This window comes from Megalops cyprinoides, chromosome 19 (genome assembly GCF_013368585.1).
Source record: "Megalops cyprinoides isolate fMegCyp1 chromosome 19, fMegCyp1.pri, whole genome shotgun sequence".
NCBI lineage: Eukaryota > Metazoa > Chordata > Actinopteri > Elopiformes > Megalopidae > Megalops > Megalops cyprinoides.
The window spans coordinates 25,776,989-25,799,254 of record NC_050601.1 but is presented as its reverse complement, the minus strand read 5'-3'; the positions used below and the strand labels follow the sequence as shown (position 1 = coordinate 25,799,254).

General features: G+C 46.4%; 1 protein-coding gene across 2 annotated transcripts in view; it reads right to left on the bottom strand.

The window, feature by feature from the left end:
* abcc1 (ATP-binding cassette, sub-family C (CFTR/MRP), member 1) overlaps nt 1-21,829 on the bottom strand; it is a 29,033-nt gene extending 7,204 nt beyond the window's left edge. Inside the window, exons 1-22 of one of the 2 annotated variants that reach the window (XM_036552399.1) lie at nt 21,653-21,829; nt 18,365-18,541; nt 17,873-17,998; nt 17,248-17,385; nt 16,838-16,963; nt 16,207-16,268; nt 13,580-13,711; nt 12,619-12,849; nt 10,481-10,658; nt 9,908-10,069; nt 9,251-9,343; nt 8,452-8,655; nt 7,816-7,962; nt 6,235-6,322; nt 6,014-6,083; nt 5,339-5,465; nt 4,774-4,950; nt 3,607-3,774; nt 2,852-3,029; nt 800-854; nt 525-666; nt 220-427 (exon numbers count right to left, since the gene is read on the bottom strand). In XM_036552399.1, coding sequence (XP_036408292.1) covers nt 220-427; nt 525-666; nt 800-854; nt 2,852-3,029; nt 3,607-3,774; nt 4,774-4,950; nt 5,339-5,465; nt 6,014-6,083; nt 6,235-6,322; nt 7,816-7,962; nt 8,452-8,655; nt 9,251-9,343; nt 9,908-10,069; nt 10,481-10,658; nt 12,619-12,849; nt 13,580-13,711; nt 16,207-16,268; nt 16,838-16,963; nt 17,248-17,385; nt 17,873-17,998; nt 18,365-18,541; nt 21,653-21,700 — 3,037 coding nt within the window. In that variant the 5' untranslated portion in view covers nt 21,701-21,829. The remainder of the gene's footprint in view (nt 1-219; nt 428-524; nt 667-799; nt 855-2,851; nt 3,030-3,606; nt 3,775-4,773; nt 4,951-5,338; nt 5,466-6,013; nt 6,084-6,234; nt 6,323-7,815; nt 7,963-8,451; nt 8,656-9,250; nt 9,344-9,907; nt 10,070-10,480; nt 10,659-12,618; nt 12,850-13,579; nt 13,712-16,206; nt 16,269-16,837; nt 16,964-17,247; nt 17,386-17,872; nt 17,999-18,364; nt 18,542-21,652) is intronic. The other variant, XM_036552400.1, reaches the window with a different exon arrangement.
* Nucleotides 21,830-22,266: the final 437 nt, after the last annotated feature.

The following is a 22,266-nucleotide window of genomic DNA, read 5'->3' as shown; positions in this document are numbered from 1 at the left end:
ATCTAAGGCTCCAATCCCCTATTAAAAGATGATAAAACCGAGATGTAATAGACTGAGCACTGTTTAAGGAATGGCCTTCTCTGTCTTTTAATGGCAAACAGGAAAAACTAATGTTAGATGCACACTGAGCACACCTACCCCCCCCCGGCATGCCAGCCCCTCCCGACCATGCCCAAGCCTGCCCTCCCCCTCTCTGCCCATTCACCCCGCCCACCGTACCTTGGGATAGCCCTAGGGCCCCGTACACGCCCAGCCTCATCTCCGTGTAGGGCTGGGTGCCGTTGATGACGGGGTCGTCGGTCCAGAGGCTGAGCCAGTAGTTGGAGCCCAGGGAGGCCAGGTGGTGGCTGAGGAAGAGGAAGGCGCTGAGGAAGGACAGGCAGAGTCCAATGGCCTTCATGTACTCCCAGAACACCGACAGCTTCACCTGAAGGGACGGCACAGGTTAGGAGAGACTGCCCTGTTTTTTAGAGGTGGTGACGGTACCACTCACATGGTAAAAAAGGGGCATGCCTGCCTCTTACCCTGCCTGTGTTGGCCTTGTCTGCCTCGGTCAGCTTGCCAACCTCCAGGGGCCCGCCTTTCTTGCCGTCGGCCTTCCCTCCATCGCTCTTTGAGAGGGTCTTGGATGAACTGGTCACCGCCACCGAGCTCTGGCTGTTCTGCCTGGAGAGGAAGCAACCAGATGGAAACTCTTCAGGGAAAGGAACGGTCAGACAAAGTCAGCAAGTCAAGAAAGTCAAACTCACTTATTAATGGCAGTGCTGCTATTGTAGACGCTACTAAGGGCAGTACTCACCCCATCAGTACTGCGGGGCCTCCGTTCTCCTGTCCTCTTTTCGGGATGTTCACATCTGCACCCAAAAACAACAACATGCGTTCAGTCAATCCTTTCCCACCACACTACTGACTTATTCATGCCGGTAACTCCATGACCTTCACTACACACCCGCAAAGCATTGTATGCAGTCCCACTCACCGTATTCCATTCCAAATGGCTTCTCATTTATATAGTCAAACCATATTTAATAGTATGGTGGCATTTTACAGCTCTGATAGCACTCAGTTATAACTCTTTGTTTCTGGGCAAAGATCCACACTCTCTGGGGAAGTTAAGGCAATTACTACATTTTTATTGGATTATTTCCTCTTTATCCAGAGCTGTAAAGTGACACCTATATTTATAAACATAATTCAATGTTATTGGCGCTTTACTTTCTTAACCAAGTTATGTACTGATAACAGCAAGCATGAAAAAGTCCATTTTTTTTCTTTCCAAGATCCTTCTATTAGTGAAGCTTTTCCACTGAAGGCTGGAAAGCTGAAATGCATTAATTAAGGAACATTAGCTGAGGAATAACCAATGTACACCTCCATAGTTCTTAGCAGAGTCTCCTCGAACTCGCTTGCTGTATAAACAAGTCCATGTCCTCTCTGACCACCAGAGGGCAGTAATACTCCTACATCGCTCCTCTGCCACATGTGTAAATAAACCAGGCCCATGGAAGTTAGAGAGGCATGCATCTGCATTTAGAAGAATCACCCACAAGCATCCAGTAGCTGTAGGTCTCCTGAAATTACCCCACTGGTGAGACAATCCCCCGCTCTGTGGTGGCGTCTCTGGCCCAGGGTTCGAGCTCTAAAACAGCAGCGCCTCAGTGGTGAGGGGCAGATTTTGTGCAGAGGGAGGGACTGCTGCTACAGCCAAAGCTAGAGACACCCCACCCCCCATCCACAAAAATGTACAGGGGCCTAAGTCTGTTCAGAGACAATGCTACTGCCACCAGGGCCTGCTGTACTGCTGTCACCAACCCTACCAAGGCTGTGACACCTTCTTATAAGAGGGCTAACGGGATGGGCTAACATTCCCCAACATGCAAAATGTGCTGACTCTGAAAAGGCACCGAGGCTAATCCCGTGAGGGCGCTAAACCTGAGGACAGCGTCTGGTTGGACGTGCCAAGCACTCATAAACCAGTGTTTTCAGGCCAAGTGACCTGCTGTGCGCTTGGGTTCATTCAGCAACACACTGGTCTTAAAGGGATAATTAAACACTACGTAAAATCAATAGATTCCAAGCCCTAGAAAGACAAACGTGGGATGTGGTAAGTGGTTGGTATGGTTATCTAAAAATAATGCTCTTTTTTCTTCCTCAGAGAACAGCCAAGGTGTGTTTTCAAAGCCAGGGCCTTTCACAAAAAAAAAAAAAAACCCTGGGAACCGTGACACCCTCAAACCTTCTGTCTCCACCTCCTCCATCACACTCCATTGTTCTGAACAGCAACAGAAAGAAGAGAGGGACAAAAGAGAAGGAGAAGAGTGAGCAGACAAACTGAAAGACAGAGGGATGAACAGGTGGAAAGGGAAGACATCAAAAAAAAAAAAAAAGACGACAAAAATTTTGTTTGAAAACACAATTAAAAAGCCAAACCCTGCTCTGCTTTCACTAGAGTCGGTGATAACAGCAGTTTCTTCATTTCAGTGCTTTTGATCATTCCAAGTTCCACTGTGACAGACTAGTGTATCAACTAGTGGTGCTACAGTATAGCAAATATGGGTAGGGAACTGGGCTTGTAACCGAAGGACTACTGTCATCTCGAGCGGACCCTTAACACAGATGGCTTCATCAGATATCCAGCCACACAAACAGGAAACGTGGAGAAATTTAGGATGTCCCCTTTGTCTGGAAGCCATTGCCTGTGGGTCTATCACAGGCAGCGTACGCAGTCCAACTGAAGATCACCTTTAAATGCCATGCTTGTCAGGAGATGTAAACGTAAACTAAGCGTCAGATCTTCGGGGCGGGGAGAAGAACTGGGTTCGGATGTCGGATGCAGCATCCTGGACCTTACCCGACTGCTCCTCCCCCTGCTCGGCGCTGGCGTAGGTCCTCAGAAACTCAGCGAAGGCGCCCTGCCGCCCCAGCAGCTCCGCGTACGAGCCCACCTCCGTGATCTCGCCGTCCACCATCACCAGGATCAGGTCGGCCTGCGGCAGGAAGCTGAGGCCGTGGGTCACCAGGACGCGCGTCTGTGCACATCACACGACACAGTCTTAGCAATGGCGCTGCAGCTGAGCTTTACACGCAGGCACCACACAAAATGAAGTATCAATAACTCACTCATCTGAATGATTTACAGGGCTCTGGCTGTACTACAGAGACAAAAGCCTCTTGACTGGTTCAAACAAGGCAGTGATTGTGCTTCTTGTGAGAGGAGCGCCCCAGGGTCAAGCGCTGTAATTGTTTGGCCTCTCATTTGTTGTTTTACATATGTTTAAATGAGGTTAGATGGCCATGAAGTTAATGTTTATGAGTCAGACCTCAGAGTCATTGTGGTTATGTCTGTAGGAAACCCCAAAATGGGCCTAGATCCTGCTGCTGTACAGGTATGGGGTACACCGTGCAAGCCTGCAACTTGGCAGACCCGCCACCCCAAACTCCTCACTGCAGAGACCAGCTGTTTTATGTCCAGTTATAAGCCCCTAAAACAGTGAAACATGAAAGGCTGACCTCACTCTACCACCAATGCGGTAAGGGATTCTGCTGCGAAAAGCCCTGAACGCCAGTCGCCAGTGCCGGTGTTTGAAAGTTGAAAAGGGGCCTCACCCTGCCCTGCAGCACTCCTTGGGGGCCGATGACCTTCTCGAAGATGTGCTTCCCGACGTGGGCGTCCACGGCAGAGAGCGGGTCGTCCAGCAGGTAGACAGCGCTGTCGCAGTACACCGCCCGCGCCAGGCTCACCCTCTGCTTCTGCCCGCCTGACAGGTTCACGCCCTGGCAGGGACGGGATGAGGGGGTCACACTGCCGCATCTGCTCGCAGCCAGCGACCACACCCACAGCCACCATCACTAACAGGACTGGCTCGGCTGGCAGAGGACACTCGGCTCCCATTCAGAGGGCACATTTAATAGTTTGGACACAGCGCAGGATAATAAGGGGTAATAATACGATAACACGACAGTGCTTATCAGTAATTAACCGAGCTTCCATCAGACTGTGCGGCTCGTTACACAGAAACAAAGAGCGAAGCAACCCTGGCTCGGGAATCAGTTCATCTGAGCTGTGAAGTGCTACTGGCAGACTGGCAGTTTATCAAGCAGTATTATTTAAAACGCTGTAATAACTGCAGGGAAGATTTATAAATGCTTGGCAAGGTTAAACAAATCCTTTTAGTAAGTATGTCGATCAATCTCAATGCAACCAGGCACAGAAACCAACAACATTCTGAATTCTGTGGATGCAAGGCACCAACTTAGCAAGTAATATCCAGCCTTATCTCCTAAGACAGCCTTTACAGCCCACACTATATAGTAACACCAGTCATTTAGAGAGGCTGTTTGGAATTATAGCTGATTATAGTTATCATAATGGTTTTATGACTGAGCTTCCCTTTCCACAACATTTTACATGCCACACAATTCCAATACTGAATGTAGACAACCCAAGCCCTTAGAGATAACACAGCTTGCTCCTTTCATGCAACCACAAAATGTCAATGAGCTGTTGGAATTAACATAAAGTAACTTAAATATTATGAACCCCCATTACAGGTGGAGCAACAGAGTTATGGGAATCACTGATTCATATTACCAAATTAAACACGTGGCCTGCCAGTGAAAACCACTATCATTGACATGGTTCACGAAGCCTCACTCTCTCATCACTACTTCTGATTTGCTGTGGTTTTGAATATAAGTTGATTAATCGTGGTTCTGGACAGCCCAGACCTCGGCCGGGCGCCACTGTGCCGCGGTAGCGCCTGCCGCTCTCACCTTCTCCCCGATCTCAGTGGCGTCTCCAGCGGGCAGGATCTCCAGGTCAGGCAGCAGGGCGCAGGCCTCCACCACCCGCTGGTACCAGCTCTCCTTCCTCTCGCGCCCGAACAAGATGTTGTCCCGCAGGGTGGCGTTCTGAATCCAGGCCTGCTGGGGCACGTAGGCAACAGAGCCCTGCGGAGCCAGGCACAGATCCACAGCAGATCCCAGATCAGTGAATGAGTGACAGTGAAGAGAACAGAAGAATCTCAGAAATGAGGGTGAGGTGTTTACATAAAGAAGAAAGGCATTCGAGTGAACTGTAACAATTAAATATTTATTCAATGTTCATACAGGCATACAGTTTACAACCAGGGCAGAATACAGCAGTTGGTTAACGGGTCTGTAAGTATTATAGGCATATCAGAACAGGCTGTAAGGGTTGGTTAATGAATCCCTATGCTTTGTCAGCCTATCAGGGAGGGTGTAGTGATCAGTCAATGGGTCCTTTGCATTACCAGCCAATCAGGGTAGATTGTTGAGACTGGTTCATGGGGCCCTAAGCAGGCTCAGCTAGGCATACCTTGACATAGACAGATCCCTCCTGTTTGTGCATCTCCCCCAGCAGGGCAGAGAGCAGAGAGGACTTCCCAGAGCCCACGTGCCCCACCACCGCCACCAGCGCTCCCTCTGGAATATTCATGCAGATTCTGCCGAGAGAGAGGGGCGGGACAGGCTGAGGATGACATCACAGCATGCACGGCACATGGGGGTGGAAGGGGAGTGGAAGGGCTGAGGTTTGGATTCATGGGATACAGAGGGAGGAGGATGAGGCCAGGTTCTACATACAGGAAATTCTTGCCATTCGCAGGCAGATAAGCCCCCCAGGGATAGAGAAACCCGTGAACACTGCATTGTACCAACAATGCTTATGTGCAAAGGGGCATTTAACGGCATGTAATAATGCAAGAAAGAAGCTATTCATATGTGGAATAATGAAAAAATGCAATTAACAAGTATAATATCTCAAATGAAGGTGAGAGAACAGGTACTGACACAGCGTTCAGCAGCCTGGAAACTAAGAGCCAAACTGGGAACTGGGGGGCCCTGCCTGACCTGCAGGAACCTGCAAATGGCGAGGGTCTTCTACATTAGGATGGCTGCGCACCATGCCTTCCTCCAAAAATCTGAACGTTGCACATCAAGCCTGAGGTCTCGCTTTCGCTATGCACGACACGGTGACAAAACAAGTTCTCACCTCTTCAGGGAGGGGGCGTCGCTTCTAGACCAGCTGAACGTGCCGTCAGTGATCCTGATGCTGTCAGAGGCTGGACAGAAATACAGAGGTCCAATACACTGTTGCCTTGTTATACATGTTACGTCCCTGTTTAGTCTGGATTAAGAATAAATACAGAGGACACCATGCGTATGTGTGTATTACAACTGTATTGAAGAAGGAGCGAAAGGTAAAAGTCTCACAGCCAGTGATGGCCTTGCGCTCCACGCTGTCCTCGTCCAGCTCCTCGTGGGACAGGAAGACTCGCAGGCGCTTCAGGGACACACTGGCCTGCGGGAAAGAGACAGGAAGCGCAGCGAGGGTTCAGGCACAGACCAGCGCGAATCACGAGAACAGGAAGGCGCCCCACCAAGGCCGGGTAAAGACCTCCAGAAAGACAGTGATGGGGTGCCAAGTGTAATGTATCATCCAGAACAATACCACCAAAATATCTGCCACATATATATATATATATATGTATATATAAATTCTTATATTTTTATCATATCATATTTGAAATACCTACAGTACGTCTGTACGTATGCATGCATTGCTTACATTTTACCACAGATACACTGAAACATATCTTAAATATGTAAATTGAAGTGTGTGTAAGGGAGAACACTTTGCAGGCAAACAGTATGGTTGGGAGGAAGGCTAGTAGGCATCTGAAGCATGGCATCCTGCCCCCCTTTTTCCTTAAACATCGCAAAAAAGCTGGTCCCCATCCTTCAAGCATTTCCTGGACGGCTGGTATATTTGTGGAACTAGGGTTGGGCGATGTAGCCGTCGCGACATATCGAATAGCTATTTTTAGCACAATAACAGCTATCCCTGGTATGTGGCGTTAGAGTTTTTTCCTGTATTTTTTTCCCGTTAGTCATACCTGATGCAGGAGCACACCTCCAAAGTTCAGTGAAATGCTTCCGGGGCAGAAAAATATCACTTGTACCTATATGTTGGTTAATTTACCTATTAGCTTTGAAAAACACATAGCATATGTTTTCACTAGGGTTGTCAAAATAATGCATTAATTTATTATTAATTAATTAATTATAGAAAATTAATTAATTAATTAATTAATTATAGAAAAATAACGCGTCAAAAAAAATTAACGCAGATTATAGCTGTTATTGCACTAAAAATAGCTATTTGATATATCGCGATGGCTATATCACCCAGCCCTATGTGGAACTGTGCTGATTCAGACATTTTGCCTATGACCCGGAGTCCCTGGAAACACTGCTGCCCCTCAGTCACTCGCTCACTCAGTCACAGTGAGCAGCTCAGCCACACCAAGGTCACTGCTATACCCTGCTTTTACCAGCCGCAGGCAAAAAAGGCATTGATGATACTGGTGGGAGAGTGAGGCATCGTGAACCACAGAAGGTGCTACCATGTGCTGTTACTCACTCATTCGTTTGAACTGAATATTGCTGTGACTTGTTAAAATCAGACAGCCACTGACAGAACATGATGGCTCCACCCATTGTGGGGTTCATGGAGCCTCCCCATCCCATAAGTAGCTGCAGCCTCAGAGCACTGCCTGTCCTGTTACTGGTTTCCCTGCTGCTCCCTGTTTAGACAAGATGAGAGATTTGCAGGGCAGCACATTTTAAGAGATACCACAGATGGACAGGGTCACACGGCTAAGAGAAACCAGAGATGGACAAGGTCACATGACTAAAAGAGACCAGAGATGGGCGGGGTCACATGGATAAGAGAGACCGGAGATGGGCGGCGTCACAGGGCTTAGAGAGGCAGAAGATGGGCAGGGCACTGACCTGCACCATACTGCTGATGACCATGGGAAGCATGTTGAGGGGGAAGCGCAGGATGTTGAAAAGGGCCAGGGACACAAAGGCCTTCTGAGCGTCCAGCACATTCTTCTCATCAACCAGCACATATACTGCAAACGTGGAGAGCGCCACCTGCAGGCAGGAAGGGGACAGGAACAGAATTAAGCCTTTACCCAAACAGGTTTTTCCTTTAATTCTGAACACCAAAAATTGCAGTTGTTTGTTTCTTATTAGCGGTGAGCTTGGTGGAGGCCTCTGAAATGAAAAAGAAAAGCATTGTGTGTCAGACCGAAAATAAAGACAGACTACATTGCAGCCTGAATTGTGCATAATGAGTGCCTGGCGGACTTCCCCCAGGGCTACCCAAGTTACAACAGTGTATCTAAAGGACTCTCATTGACCCGCCTGTGTGGTTTCAGTGTCATTGTGCAAACCGCACGTTGTATATTGTGTAATCTGTGGTGCGTGGAGTTTGTGTGTGCGCATGCCTGATGTATTGTGTGTGTGTGTGTGTTTGACATGGGGAGTGAGTGTGTGATGTGGATGCATTACGCGTTACTGTGCTTGTGTGTATGAGTCTGCTGTACGGAGCGTGCGGTCCTGTGCGGTGCGGTGCCTCACCAGGAAGGGGGCGCACACCCAGGTGAAGGTGGACATGGCGCCCAGGTAGGCGCTCTTCTTCAGCACGCGCAGCTCGCTCTCCCGGATGGCTGACACCTTGTCCTTGAAGGCCAGCTCCCAGGCGTACAGTTTCAGCACCTTGATGCCGTTCAGCACCTCGTTCATCAGCTTGATCCGGTTGTCCTTGCTCTTCATCTGGGCCACCTGATTGAGCGGGAGGGGGAAACGACGACTGCTAACATGGCCAGCAATCACAATGGTAATTCAGGTGACACAGCGTTCTGTGATGGGGTAATATACAAACAGCTGGAAGCACAGCCCCGGGCAAAAGAGTTAAATCCTCTAAGCACAGCAAGCTGCTTCCTTAATCATATTACACGCCACAGAAGGAAAGAGGAAGGAACAGAAAGAGGTGGTCACACATGACACACACATGACTAAGTGATCTGGTGAGATTTCAAGTTTGGTAGGTTTCACATTTTCACGAACAGAAGCACAGCCTCAGGCAAAACAGTTAAATCCTCTAAGCACAGCAAGCTGCTTCCTTAATCATATTACACGTCACAGAAGGAAAGAGGGAGGAACAGAAAGAGGTGGTCACACATGACACACACATGACTAAGTGATCTGATGACATTTCAAGTTTGGTATGTTTCACGTCTTCATGAATAGAACTCATCCCATCACTGAATGCAGTACGGGTAGCCCTTTCACTAGGCAAAAAGCTTCTGATAGAATGCAAACAAACTTGCAGCAGGCAGTCATGTGAATGACCAATGAGAACAGGCAGCGGTCCCACCTGGTAGGTTTTGGTCTTCATGGCGATGACTGCGTTCAAGGGAACCATCAGGACCATAACCGCCACACCGGCTAGCACAGATGGGCCCAGGTTCTGCACAGAAACAGGACCATTACAGTGGACAGCCTGCAGGTTCATTCTCTCAGGTGTACTGTGCAGAACACAGAAATCTCAAACCAGATATGAGGGATGAATATGCTCAAATAAAAACAACAACCTTAAAATGATTCGAATTAAGTAACTGTTACTTCCCATGCTCTCTCATAACACATCCTCATAACACTGAGCAAAAAGTCACCAGACTGTCCTCTGAAAGTTGCTTTTTGTCAAAAGAGGTCATTTGTTGTATGAGTTGATTTTTTTTTACATTTTTTTGGCATTCCATTATGATAAACATGAAATATACATGAGATTACTGACTCCTCAGTGAAGAAAATAAAACACTGTGACTTTTGTGTCTACATATCGCTAGGTCACCATATACAGTCTAGATCTGACAGCAGATCTGACAAGTTGACAGCACTGATACTGATACCACACCCACATGACAATGAGAAGGAATCTGGCAGATCAACTCAACCACAACCATTACAAGCAAAGAGGTGAGGTTGACCCAGGATCAGTCAGCGCTTAAGGGCAGAGTCCAGCCACACCCACCTGCCACAGGAAATAGAGTGCTAAGATCACTTGCAAGGGGGCAGACCAGATCATATTGATGTAGGTGATGAGGTCCATGAAGCGCTGGGCGTCCACCGACATCAGGTTGACGATCTCGCCCACAGTGGAGGTACGTCGGGCCGCGCTGGTGATGACCAGGGCCTGCAGCATCACACCACAGATAACGCATCCGTAATAAAGACATGACAGTCTACACCTTACACTGAGATACTGGTCCCTGAATGGCGGAAGAGTTCCAATGAAAGCAGATGCTTATAACTTCATTACCAGAACTGTATCACCACAAGTATGCTCAAAATCATAAACAGCCAATCGTATAGAACCATACTGCTTTCTAGGGCCTTCTGCTCCTGAATATTCAGAGACCAGCTATCTCAAAGCTGTGACCGGAACTCTTTAGAAGGGACGAAGTCAAGCAACGTCAGTGCGAAATGTGAAAAAGCATTAGCAGTTTCTGCTCACACCACACTTCACTGTGACACAGCAGGTGAAACGGGCAGAGCTGGGGGCGATGCTCTGACCGGGGGAGCCGAGCAAGAAGTGCTCCCTCACCTTCTTGTAGACGGCGCCCACGATGGCGGTGCGCAGCCTCATGCCCGTCACGAAGCAGACATGGAAGTACTTCTGCAGGATCAGCGTCTGCACACACGTGCACACAAACAGCAGCGCCGTGTAGAAATAGCCCTGCCAGGAGGGGGCGCTGGAGTCGTTCACAAAGCGGATCAGCAGTCTGTTTCACAGGAAAGCATGCATATCTTTAAATACATACTTCTGTACACGGATTCACATATAAATATGTATTGCACAGCACATCTGTGATTTTTTTGTTACATCTCATGCACCTGTATACATTAACTAATGCAATACCTATTTAACCCTTGAATGATTTGGTCAATCACACTGGGTGAACCGCAAGTTATTTACACAGGCAAGATGTCAATGCTCATTGTCCAGATGAAGATCCCCAGGGATTGAAACACTGTGCATTGAGGCACATGTGCAAAGAAAACTATTTGAGAGTAGAAGAGTAGCGTGAGGACCCTATTTCTGCTTTATCCAGTTATATTCTAGTCCTTCGTCATTGTTTATTTAATAAATACATCAGTGCATGAATGTAAAATTCTGAATAAATAAATATCCATACATGTCAACATGTCTGCAAGGGGTGGCAAGCAGGGCTCCACCCCTCCCTCCCGTATACAGGGAAAAGGTAACCGATCTTGTCAAAGTGCACTGCCTATCACATTCCCTGCCGATAAATTAGTGAGGGCGTAAGAGAGACAGAGAAAGACATGCACACCAGCAGGACCAGAATCTCAACTCCCTGAAAGCGAAACAGGTTTTCTGCTTTGTCACGACCCCTTTGTTGCTTTTGTTTTCTTTCCTGGAAGGCCTGTGAGAGTGATCCGTTTGCTTTCGTGTACACTCAATCACCGTGCTGTGGCTCCGATAACTGCCAGCTTCCCTTGAGATTACTGCTTCTGCTAGCCTGAGCCAGATCACATCAGTGATGTGTGACAGTATGGTATGCATTTATACCCGTACTGGACTGTGGAACACATTTCACAGTACGTGCAGTTTTCCAATCTGCAATAAATACATAAAAATTTATATTTCACTTCTGAGAAGGCAGACAATTTTAAACACGCAGCGTTGAAGCAGGGTTAAGGCAGCATGGTTTGAGGAGGGTTTAGGAGGCGTTAATGTGGTAAGGCAGGGGTGTGTATGGTGGTTTTCTCCAGCAGTGCCTCAGCAGTGTCACGCAGCTTAGTGAAAATAAGAACACATTATGAGGTTACGAAAAGTCACCCAGCTGTGTGCAACCACTGTCTTCGCTCACTTCAGGGCCACAGAGAAAAGCAAGTGCAAGAGACTGTGTGTGGAAAGAGATGGGAAAAGCGAGACACGGAGCCAGAGACCGGAGAGAGACAAAGAGAGACTCGGAGACTGGAAGGAGGAGGAGAAAGACAGGGAACCAGAGAGATACAGGTAGCTAGAGAGAAAGACAAGGACCCAGTGACAGGAGGAAGAAAGAGACAGGGAAGGTGAAAGAAAAAGACAGGGAGTTGGAAATGAGAGTGAGAGAGAGACAAGAGAAAGAAAGACATGGAGTCAGACATGAGAATAAGAGAGACAGAGAGAAAAAGAGAGGGGGTCAGAGATGAGAGAGAAAAGGAGGCAGAAATGAGAGGTACAGTAAGAGCGAGAGCAAAGAGTGAGCAGCAGGCACAAAACCAAGACAGCATGGCTTTCCCCACTGTGTGTCTTCAGATTGATTTCTTACTTCAGTTTGTTGCTGTGTACAGGAAAGCCCACCAGGGCAAAGCACCAGTGATTCCCTGCTGATTCTGAGGTGAGGAAGTGCATTCCCTCACACCCGAAATAAATGCTGCTCAGCCGAGCTTCATAACAGTCTCTCCTGGCCCCCCATCAAATTGCTCCCAAGCCAGCAGGCACGTGAAGTGTGAAGCCTGCTTATTTTTGCTAGTGTTACTGCTGTGGCTTCACAGTACTTTTTAAGCGCTGCTTGACAAGGCCCTCGTGTGGGGGAGGAGGCAGTGAGGCGTGATGTTGCCACAACATCAATTTAACTGCAGTCTGCTTAAACCACCAGGTAAGGGGGGGGGGGGGGGGGGTTAGTGAGAGGGGCAAATCGCAGGGGGGGTTTGAGGGGGCGCGAGGGGGCCCACCTGAGGATCTCCGGCCCCACAAACATGAGGATGTCGTGGATGATCTTGTAGAGGGTGCTGACCAGGAAGTAGGGGCCGAAAGCGAGGCAGAGCGCCAGGAGGAGGGAGGGCTCGCGGCTCTTCTGTGCTGTCCTGACCAGCAGGATCTCCGACTCCTCGGCCGGCGGCGCATCCTTCTTCCTCTCGCCCCTCACCGACCTCTTCGGGGAGTAGATGCTCGTCTCCAACGGCCTGGGGCAGGCAGAAGAGCACAGGATGAGTCTCACCCGACATCGTGACATGCTGTCTAATTGTGACGGGAAACCCAAAAGGGCAGAGCCATTGAAAGCTAGTGAAAGCTTTCTGATTGGTCCTTTCAGCTGTCAGTCATCAACATGGCACAGCAGCTCTGCCAACTGGTGGACTCATATGCTGTCACTCTCTTAGCGGATCTGTTTATGACATCATTATGAATCAGAGGATAGTGGCGCACAGGAAATGTGTGTAAAACTGGTTAGATCCTGTGCCTTCCTTCTTCTAATTATATTTGCCTAGTGGACTTCCTCATCCAGCATGACCAACGTAGACACATTATTACACTCCATCTGTTTGCTCAGCTGTATATTTCACTGAGGCCGTTCAGGCTAAACACCTCAATCAGGAGCATATTGGCAGTAACCAATTTAATCTGCAGTCTCCTGGTTACAAGTCAATCCAAACCTATGGAGAAACGACTGGATCTGTTGTTAGTGAGTGTAATCATATCTTTCACTGTAAGCCCTGGGACTTGTTAGAGAAGGGCTGACCAGAAATGTCAGAACTACTGAATGCAGAACGCTGAGGCAGAACCCTTTATGCTTTCATACTTGGACTGTGAATCTGGATCGAGGCGGATCGAACCGGAGCTTGTTTGCAATTGTGAAGGGGACAATGCAGTGCTGATGTCAGAGAGAGCGGGTGGTGACCTCTCGACCCCTCTGACCTTTTGACCTTGCTGCACTCGTTGTCCCAGCGGCGCACCAGCTGCGGCACGACTCTGTGGGAGCGGTCCTCCTCGTTCAGGGACCACAGATCGCTCTCCTCCAGGGGTCTCTTATAGCCCTGTATCATCAGCCTGCACACAGAAAGAGAGAGAGATGCTGACACTTACAGACACACACACTCATATATGCAGAGCCGGCCTGTGGTATAGGCGGTATAAGCGGTATAGACAAATGCTAGGGGCACCGTCCATCCATGGGGCGCCCCAAATGAGGGGGAAAAAAAAGAATTAAAAATTTTTAACTTTTACTATTTTTTACTAATACTATGTTAATACTATTATTTCGAAATATTACCAAAAAAGCCCACAACATCATATCTAGTGTATTTTCTGGGTTGCCCGCAGCATCACCCATCACCCCCCACTCGTCCATATCTGAGATATCTGAGATCATTTGTTCCATCAGCTGTTGGGTTTTTAAACAAGCTGTACGTCTGCTTGCTATTGCACACACATTTTAACAATGGACTAACAGACTCTTGGTGTTTTATATCTCATTGCATTTTTAATACGATGACAATCTACTGTATGTTATATGTATCTGTGCTCTTTATTTATTCATATTTTATTTATTTTATGATGTGTGTTGGTTGTGTTGACTACTGTTTGCAAACCAAATTGCCCCTCGGGGACAATAAAACTATCCAATCCAATCCAATCCATCGCCGCCCCCCCCCCCCCCGACGCTCTTAGTTAGACTTACTTGATTGTGGGAGATGGGCGAGTTATCTGAACTAGTGAGTGACACTGACCATGAAACGTGATAGGATTAACATCAGTAGCCTAATTCAAATATATGTATATATATATATATATATATATATATATATATCATGTCAAAAACATCAACGCCCTCTGGTGCCCAGGGAAGAAAAAGAAGAAAAAAGGAGGAAAAACAGGAAGCAGACAGAGATAATATGATGAATGAATAGTTTATCTATTGCATAGTAGTTATCGTTGGAGCAGAGTGTTACTAGCTTACTTTACTTTACGTTACTTGGTAACGTTCGCTAACTTAATAAATAGCTAGAGTTAACATCAGTTACTCCCACTTTAAATTCATTAGGGAAAGTTGGAAAAACTATTCAGGTGTTTGGGGAACAATCTACAGCATAATTTTGAGAAATACACTTTTTCTTTTAAGTGTGCTGCACGAACCAGCCATTGTCTGCCTCAAGAAACTAGGCATACATTTTTATTGACATCTTAGTCCAGTTAGCCAACGTTAGCCCTGCTTGTGATAGTCAATTAAAATGCTTTTCCTTTTCCATCTCCTTGTAAGTAGGGCTGGGCGATAAAACGGTTGAATTTTACTCGATAGAAATATAACGAATGTTCGACAAATGTTCGATATAATTCATTTCCATGCTTAGATAGCATGCACAGAAATGAATCAGACTGTGCCGAAGACACCTGCCGTCAAAGACAGGCAACACCACAAACCTGTTTCATCATTTGAAACAATATCACCCGTTAGAACACGCAGAAAGTAGGAAATTACAGTCCCAAACGAGTATTGCTAGTGGACCCTCGACAAGCACCGGGCCAGTACCCAGTGCGACTACCCAGCAGCAAACAATCATATCAGCATTCTCCAGAATATACATAATACATAAAGACGTCACAAATGCAATTGCATATTGCATTGCAAAAGACATGCTTCCCATTAGCACTGTTGAAAATGAGGGATTCAAGAAGCTTATCAGCTATCACAGGACAGCTTTAAAACCTGAGACTGTGGACAGACTTGTCTTTCTTGCCTGTAACTTGTAGGGTAATGGCTTTGCTTGTTTAAAACTTGTACAGAAGATACTGACCACAGTTGAGATTTTTCTTTTGTCTGTTTATTCTGTTTGCATTGTCCTGTCACTGACCAAAATTAAGATTTCTATGTCTATTTATTGTTTTATTTATTGACATTATCCTTTAAAACGCTTTTACAGTTTGCAGTCTGAGCCATCTTACATGTGTGCTGTATCACACTGCAGCACTTAATTTTTCTAAGATATTTATTTTATTGAGGAAAAACAACTGAAAAAGGATTTTACTTAATTTTACTCAAGCATATTTTGATACTGAAAAAAGATTTTATCACTATATATTATTTTGAATGTTCTACCTCAGATTTCTGAAATGTTCTGCTGTTTGGAAAATGTTTGTCATGTTCTGACCATAAAGAATGGTTTAAAACTACAATTAACGGTGGTGGTGGAATTGGCTGCGATGCAAGGGGCACCAGCTAAAATCTCGCCTAGGGCACCAAATTGGTCAGGGCCGCCTCTGCATATATGTATTCCATGCATATATATTAGAAACCTCTGACTCAATCTAATCACAAACTGCCCATAATTTTGTCTGACACATTTTAACACGCTCTTTTTCAATGAACAACTAACTGAGGGCTTGGCCATGGATGCAATTAAGTAAAACAGTTGTACGAGACAAAAACATGATGGTTGATTAATCTTGGTTCTCAGGACTCCTCCCATTCAGCTCATTGGACAAAGCGAACTACTCTCAGGCCCGCCTCCTCCCACACCCAACCCCCTTGTGTACTCCTGTCTTACCCTGTGATCCACCAGAAGGTGATCTTGGACAGGAAGGAAGCTCCTGATTCAGGACACGGGTTCTGTGGATACAAGCAGACAGTTCACTCGCTTCCGTTTCCACACAACAGCCAGCCAACTGTTTGCAAGAATTCATTGGAGCTGCCAACCACATGGAGGTAGTTCCTTGTGTAGCAGGACCAAGAGTGTCAGTTCCCTTTCTGATAATGTAATAGGTGCTTTTATGATGTTACACATATATTTGACATAGGTTTACAAATGTCATGTACAGGAAAAAGCACTTTGGAACTCCCCACCCAACAATCTGAATTTTGCCTCTGACAGGAGGTGCGGTCAGTTGGTTAGTTGCCTCCGATTTGCTTTCTGGAGAACCGCATTTGCATATCAATATACTCTTGTGGCCAATGCTCTTATCCACAGTCTTGGCCACGTGAGCAATGGTGCATATGTAATGCAACAACAGACCTCGCCTGAGTGTGTCAACCCACCTCGGTGCTATGACAACAGGCCCCTGCCACGCCCTTGAGTTACACGCCCCTAAATTAATATCCTCGTAACCCCTGTTGCCTGCGCAACCTGTGACCCAATGGAAAAGCAGCATTTTTTTAGCTCTGGGGACGGCTGTGCCTACTGGGTCCTTGACGGCCTGGGAGAAGTGGGGGGGCTTGTCCGACAGGCAGGAGAGGAGGAGTGAGACCAGGAGCAGGAAGTAGTAGATGTAAAAGGTGGTGTAGCGGAACACGCTCACGCTGGAGGCCTGCGGGGGGCGACAGAGAGGGGAGGGCTGTGAGGATGCCTGAAATATAATAATGTAACACTATACTCACATAATAATCTACATAAACCAACCTGAGTGATGTGCACAGCTCAATGACTTTTTGAACTTTGACCTACTTCTGTATCTGGGCATTGAAAGGTGGAGCAATGCAGGTTAAGTGCTATGACCAAGGGTGCTACAGCAGGATCAGGACCCGCAAACTACTTGGTACGAGTGGCATTCTTAAGTTTTCGAGTGTGTGTGTGACTGTGAGGGGCTCTTACCTCGTCCAGTGCCTGCAGGATCTTGGAGCGAAAAGTCACAGTGGCGCACACCACGGCCACCAGCCAGAAGTTAAGCATCACCCCAGAGGATTGCACCCCCTTCATCCGCTCATACTGCACCAGGAACGTGGCCAGCAGCTGTGACACACACACACACACACACTCTTCCATTAAGTTGAACTTTATTCTGTCTTTACTCTGTCTATACATGGAATTGAGTTTGGGGAGTTGACTTACCACCCAACATTACTTCACATCAGTGATGAATAGTGCAGATTTCCTTACAGTAGTAATTGCAGTGTAAAGTGATCCACTATTAGGCTCTGTGATTTCTGGATTGTGCACATTTGTGTGTGTGTATGTGTCTACACAAATGCTTCTGTATGACTCTGTGTGCATATGTGTATAATTGTGGTTACATGTGTATCGTTGCTGTGGCATCTTTTGTGTGTGTGTGTGTGTTTATACATCTGTGGCTGTGTCAGCATGCATATATATATATATATATATATATATGAGTGTGTGTGTGTGTATGCGTATGTGGTTGTGTTAGTGTTTTTGTATGTATGAGTGTGTGTGCATTTGCATGTGTATGTGTGAGGGCATCAATGCGTAGGAGGCTCACCATTGTAATGCCGAGGATTGTGGGGCTGACCAAGTAGACGGGTGCTATAGCAATGCCTTGGCTTCTTTCCCGGAAAGAGTAGAAGACATCTGCCCAGCAGACAATCCACAGCACTAACCCCACTGCCTGAAGGAGAGAGAACGGCACACAGGCTCTTCGGGTTACTCAAGCCACAAGCTCCATTCACAAAATAATTCCACTGACTGGAATTATGCGACGAGACCCTTTTAATCCCTCATCGATTAAAACAAGCCCTTCAAAGGGAAACACACAGAGGAGTCCAGCCATCTCCTACAAGTCCTTTCTTGACATCCTAACTCTCGGGAGCTGGAGCAGACCCAAGGGCCAAGCTTTAAGGCTTCGCTGAGCAGGGCAGAAAGAAAAAAACATCTTTACACAGTACAGACTTATGGGAAATCAATGTCTTGTTCAAGGTCAAAGTCCAGATGGATTCTAGCACTGAAGGGTGGGGATGGTGTGGGGGGCACTCACGGTTTTGGCTTTGTTGAGATGGCTCATGCATATGTACCCTCGGTCGTGGCAGCGGAGGTACAGACAGTAGAAGGGGGCGCACACCCAGAGGTAGATGCAGGGGACCCACACCAGCACCGTGTTCTGGAAGCACTGGGTCAGGTCAGGGCTGGACGTGTGCCATGTCCGGTTCCAATCCTAAAACACGGGAGGGGAAACAAACAAAGAGATCAAATATCAAGCCCTTTTTGGCCTGAGATTCCGGTTCTTTCCCTTGGAGTGTGTGTGCGTGTGTGTGTGTGTGTGTGTGTGTGTGTGTGTTCGGTTTCAGTACAAGCAGGAAGACAAAATCAATTCCCCTGAAGTACATGTGAGTTGACCCTGTGATTAATACAGATTCACACCTATATTATTGACGTCACACTCATTTCATAGGCACTGATGCCACTGAAGTTCTGGAGGCTACATCCCTAAACCACCCTGTACAATTGTAGTAGCAGCTCTGAAATGAAGTCACTTCCTCCTTTTCCCACAGCCAATCATTCCACCAGTATTGTGGTGCTGCTGTTACTCACTGAAACCCCATTCACACAGACAGGAATTCCAACAGACTGCTGCTGATACCCTTGCAATCAAATGCCCAATTATTACAAGGCCCAGCATCCTGTTCCCTGGCTGCACAACTCTGCTAATGTTCTTAATGTCACAACTTTATCTTTAGAATAGAGAAAGAAAGAAAAAGTCATTTTTCTATCATGTAATAATAATAACTGATTTGGCAGATACTCTTATCCAGAGCAATGAATAATAATAAAAAAACTAGGGACACTTCAGTGGGACCTGTCCATTTAAATTCTGTTTTAAAAGTTGCACCACTACCCATCATTGTGTCTATGATGGGCTGCCTGCTTTCCCTGGCACAGCTGATATCAGGAGTTTGAGTGCACTGCTCTACATTAATCAGAATAGAACAACTACATTACAATTAACAGCTACAAGCATAGTTGATGAGATTGACAGTTGTTAAAGTATCTCCTTGACATTCCTTAACATGTACCTTTAGGCAACTTTTATTGAACTGTTTAGACTTACTGTGAACGTAAGCAGAATGTGTCAAGTGGTCATGCAGTGGGGTGCTATCCATGCAAATGCCAGCATTTGTCCTGCTCAATTCACAACAACCTGAAAACCAGCATTTTTCTGCTTTCACAGCTACATCTGAAAACTGAAAATTCCTGTGGGTGAAATGGTAGTGTTCACTGTTCACTGTCCACTGCTCCCCATTCACATGAAAAAGAGCAGTGGAAAAATGCAGGCATTTCACAGCAATTAAGTCCAGTTTGAATGGAGTTTCATCCAAATCTATCTAGAACATTTTATATTAGCCTATTTCAGAGAGACAGGCAAAGGGGCAATCAAATAAAAATGGTGTTTTAAAAAACAGAAACAAAGTCCATGAAAAAACAAAAAAGCATGTAAATAAAAAGCAGATTTAAAGACAAAAAGTGATAAGTAACAAAGCCAAAATGCTGAAACACAATACAACAATAAACGCCACTGTTAACTCATGAGGTACCAAATCTTCAAACAATAAAGAAACAAGCCTGAATACACTTTGAATGGTAAGAGAATCACTCCAATAATGAATTTCGGTGTACTGAACAATAACACAATGATTGAAGCATTTTCCTATGGAGGCAGCACAGCACTCATGAACAGTGTTGGGAGGGTATTTTATTTTCAGCGTGTGACTCGTGCACCTGCTCATTTTAAAAAAGGCACTGGCACGGCCCCCTTTTGGACACCTCTGTTTTCTGAGCCCCACTTGTTTCGTTTCACTTTGAAGTGAAGCTGCTAGGGCCTTTTACCTCTTTGAGAAGCCAAGCTTCAATGCCCTTCGCCCTGCTCTGGACACTGTACACTGTGGAATGAAGAGTGTTCTGTACTTTTTAAAAAAGCAGACTCATAGAAGTACTTTTGTTTCTACACTGGGGGGAAGGGTGGGGACGTCAAGATCACAAACTACTTGATCAACAGGTGGCTAGCCTGCCAGCTAAGATAGATACCTAAATTCTGAGAAGTCTTCAACTTTATCGTTAGTGCCTGTCATTAAAAAAAAAAAAAAAAAACGGGCTGTTAACTGCGGGGCGCCCAGATGTTTGGCCCCAATAAGGGCGTTGCTATGCCTGTTGCTAAGACAATGACAGGGGAATTTTGCACGCCTGTCCCCGTATGCTACCGAAAAAAAAAATCTTATTTTCAAATATCAATTCACAATTTCTGGTCAAAAACAATACTTGGAAAAAACAAAAAAGGTCAAGGTATTCTTTTTTTTTTTTATTTAAGAATGCAAGCTGACTTCTGGCGTCAATTCCATAAATCTGTGAGAATAAACTAAAACAGGGGCAAAGCTTTGGAAAACGCTGCTGCCATATGGGGACAGCATCTTCCTGCAACGTGTTTGCTAGCCGTATGGTGCAACATTAAAGGAAAATATGCAACTGATTGTGACGGGTCAGCTAATCAGCGGCGCTGGCTACAGATAAGCCGCAGTAGCACATACACTGCTGCCGGCTAGACAGTTTCGCAGTTACCTACGATCGTTCGCTCCTGTTACTTTGACAGACCCACCACTAACAAGGAACGCAGCCTTCCAGCTAACGACGCTACGCAGCTAGCGAAGTTGACCGGCGAAGTGGCTGAGTCTGTGAACTTACACTAATGCAATCTAGGTAACACAGCTGTAGATTGAATGGATGACTTGCATATATAAATAATACACAGGTAATAACGGTATAATTTCACAAATTTCATAAAGTCTGGCCAGGGCTTGACTGGCTGGCTAGCTAGTCCCCATGTGAGCTACCTAGCTAATCTGTGCCCTATTAATAACAATATGGCAATCCATTTAGCTAGCTATATAGCTATTGAAAGATACAGCGAAGTATCATGCGTAGCTTGCTACCCACCGTTAGCTAACAAGTCTCAACAAAAATGACTTCAGCTAGCCAGCATCTTAGCGATCTAAAACACTGACCTCTCAAGGGAAATAACATTAAATTAGCTACCATGACTACAAGTTAAGATAAGCAAAGTTGGGGGAGCCCCGTTGAAATCATCAGTGGCTGCGCTGTTTACCGGCTTTTAGCTACATGGCTGACCTTTAAAACCAGGACAAGCCCCAGCCGCTTGGCTGGACCACAGAAACATGTTTTAGCTAGCTAGCCCGCTAGCTTGTGGTGCGAAACATAACAGCAGCTAGCTGGTTACCCAAAACGACATCATGTATGGCGACAATGTAAGACTCACCCAGAAGGGGTCGGAACCGTCGACACTGCAGAACCGGTCTATACCCATTCTCAATTTCAGTCAAATGACCTGTAGAAAGTGTAATTATTTGTGCGCTCCTTTAGTTTCATAACCAGTTCATTTACAGCGGTTGAATAAGAGAAGCCAAGACCCTGCGCCACCTCGAGCCTGAGCACCGGCGCAAAGGCAGCGCGAGAGTATGTGCGCGTGAATGACGTCAGCGTGCTGTCTGCTATATGTTCGCCTGGCGCGCCCTGCCCATCCGCGGGGGCCGAGCTGAGGCTCATGTGCAAAGCGGAGAAATTTAAGTCGATGTGAAAGGGACCACTGAGCACGACGGGCACTGATAAGACCCGTCTTTAAGAGATGACAAATACGGTATCAGAATTAAGCCTAGTTAAAACCATGTTCTTTTTATTTGATTATTCCATTAGTGCTCTTCTCACTTGTGTATGCACAGTATGCAGGCCCAGTTCTACGGGGAGGCAAGCATTTCGCACCATAACAAAAACTGCTGACTGACCATACTTCTAAATGGCATTGCTTTCCTCTGCGGCAGTAACTCCACCCTCTATCCATTTAAGGGAGCTGGATCAAGCCTTAACACCAGTACT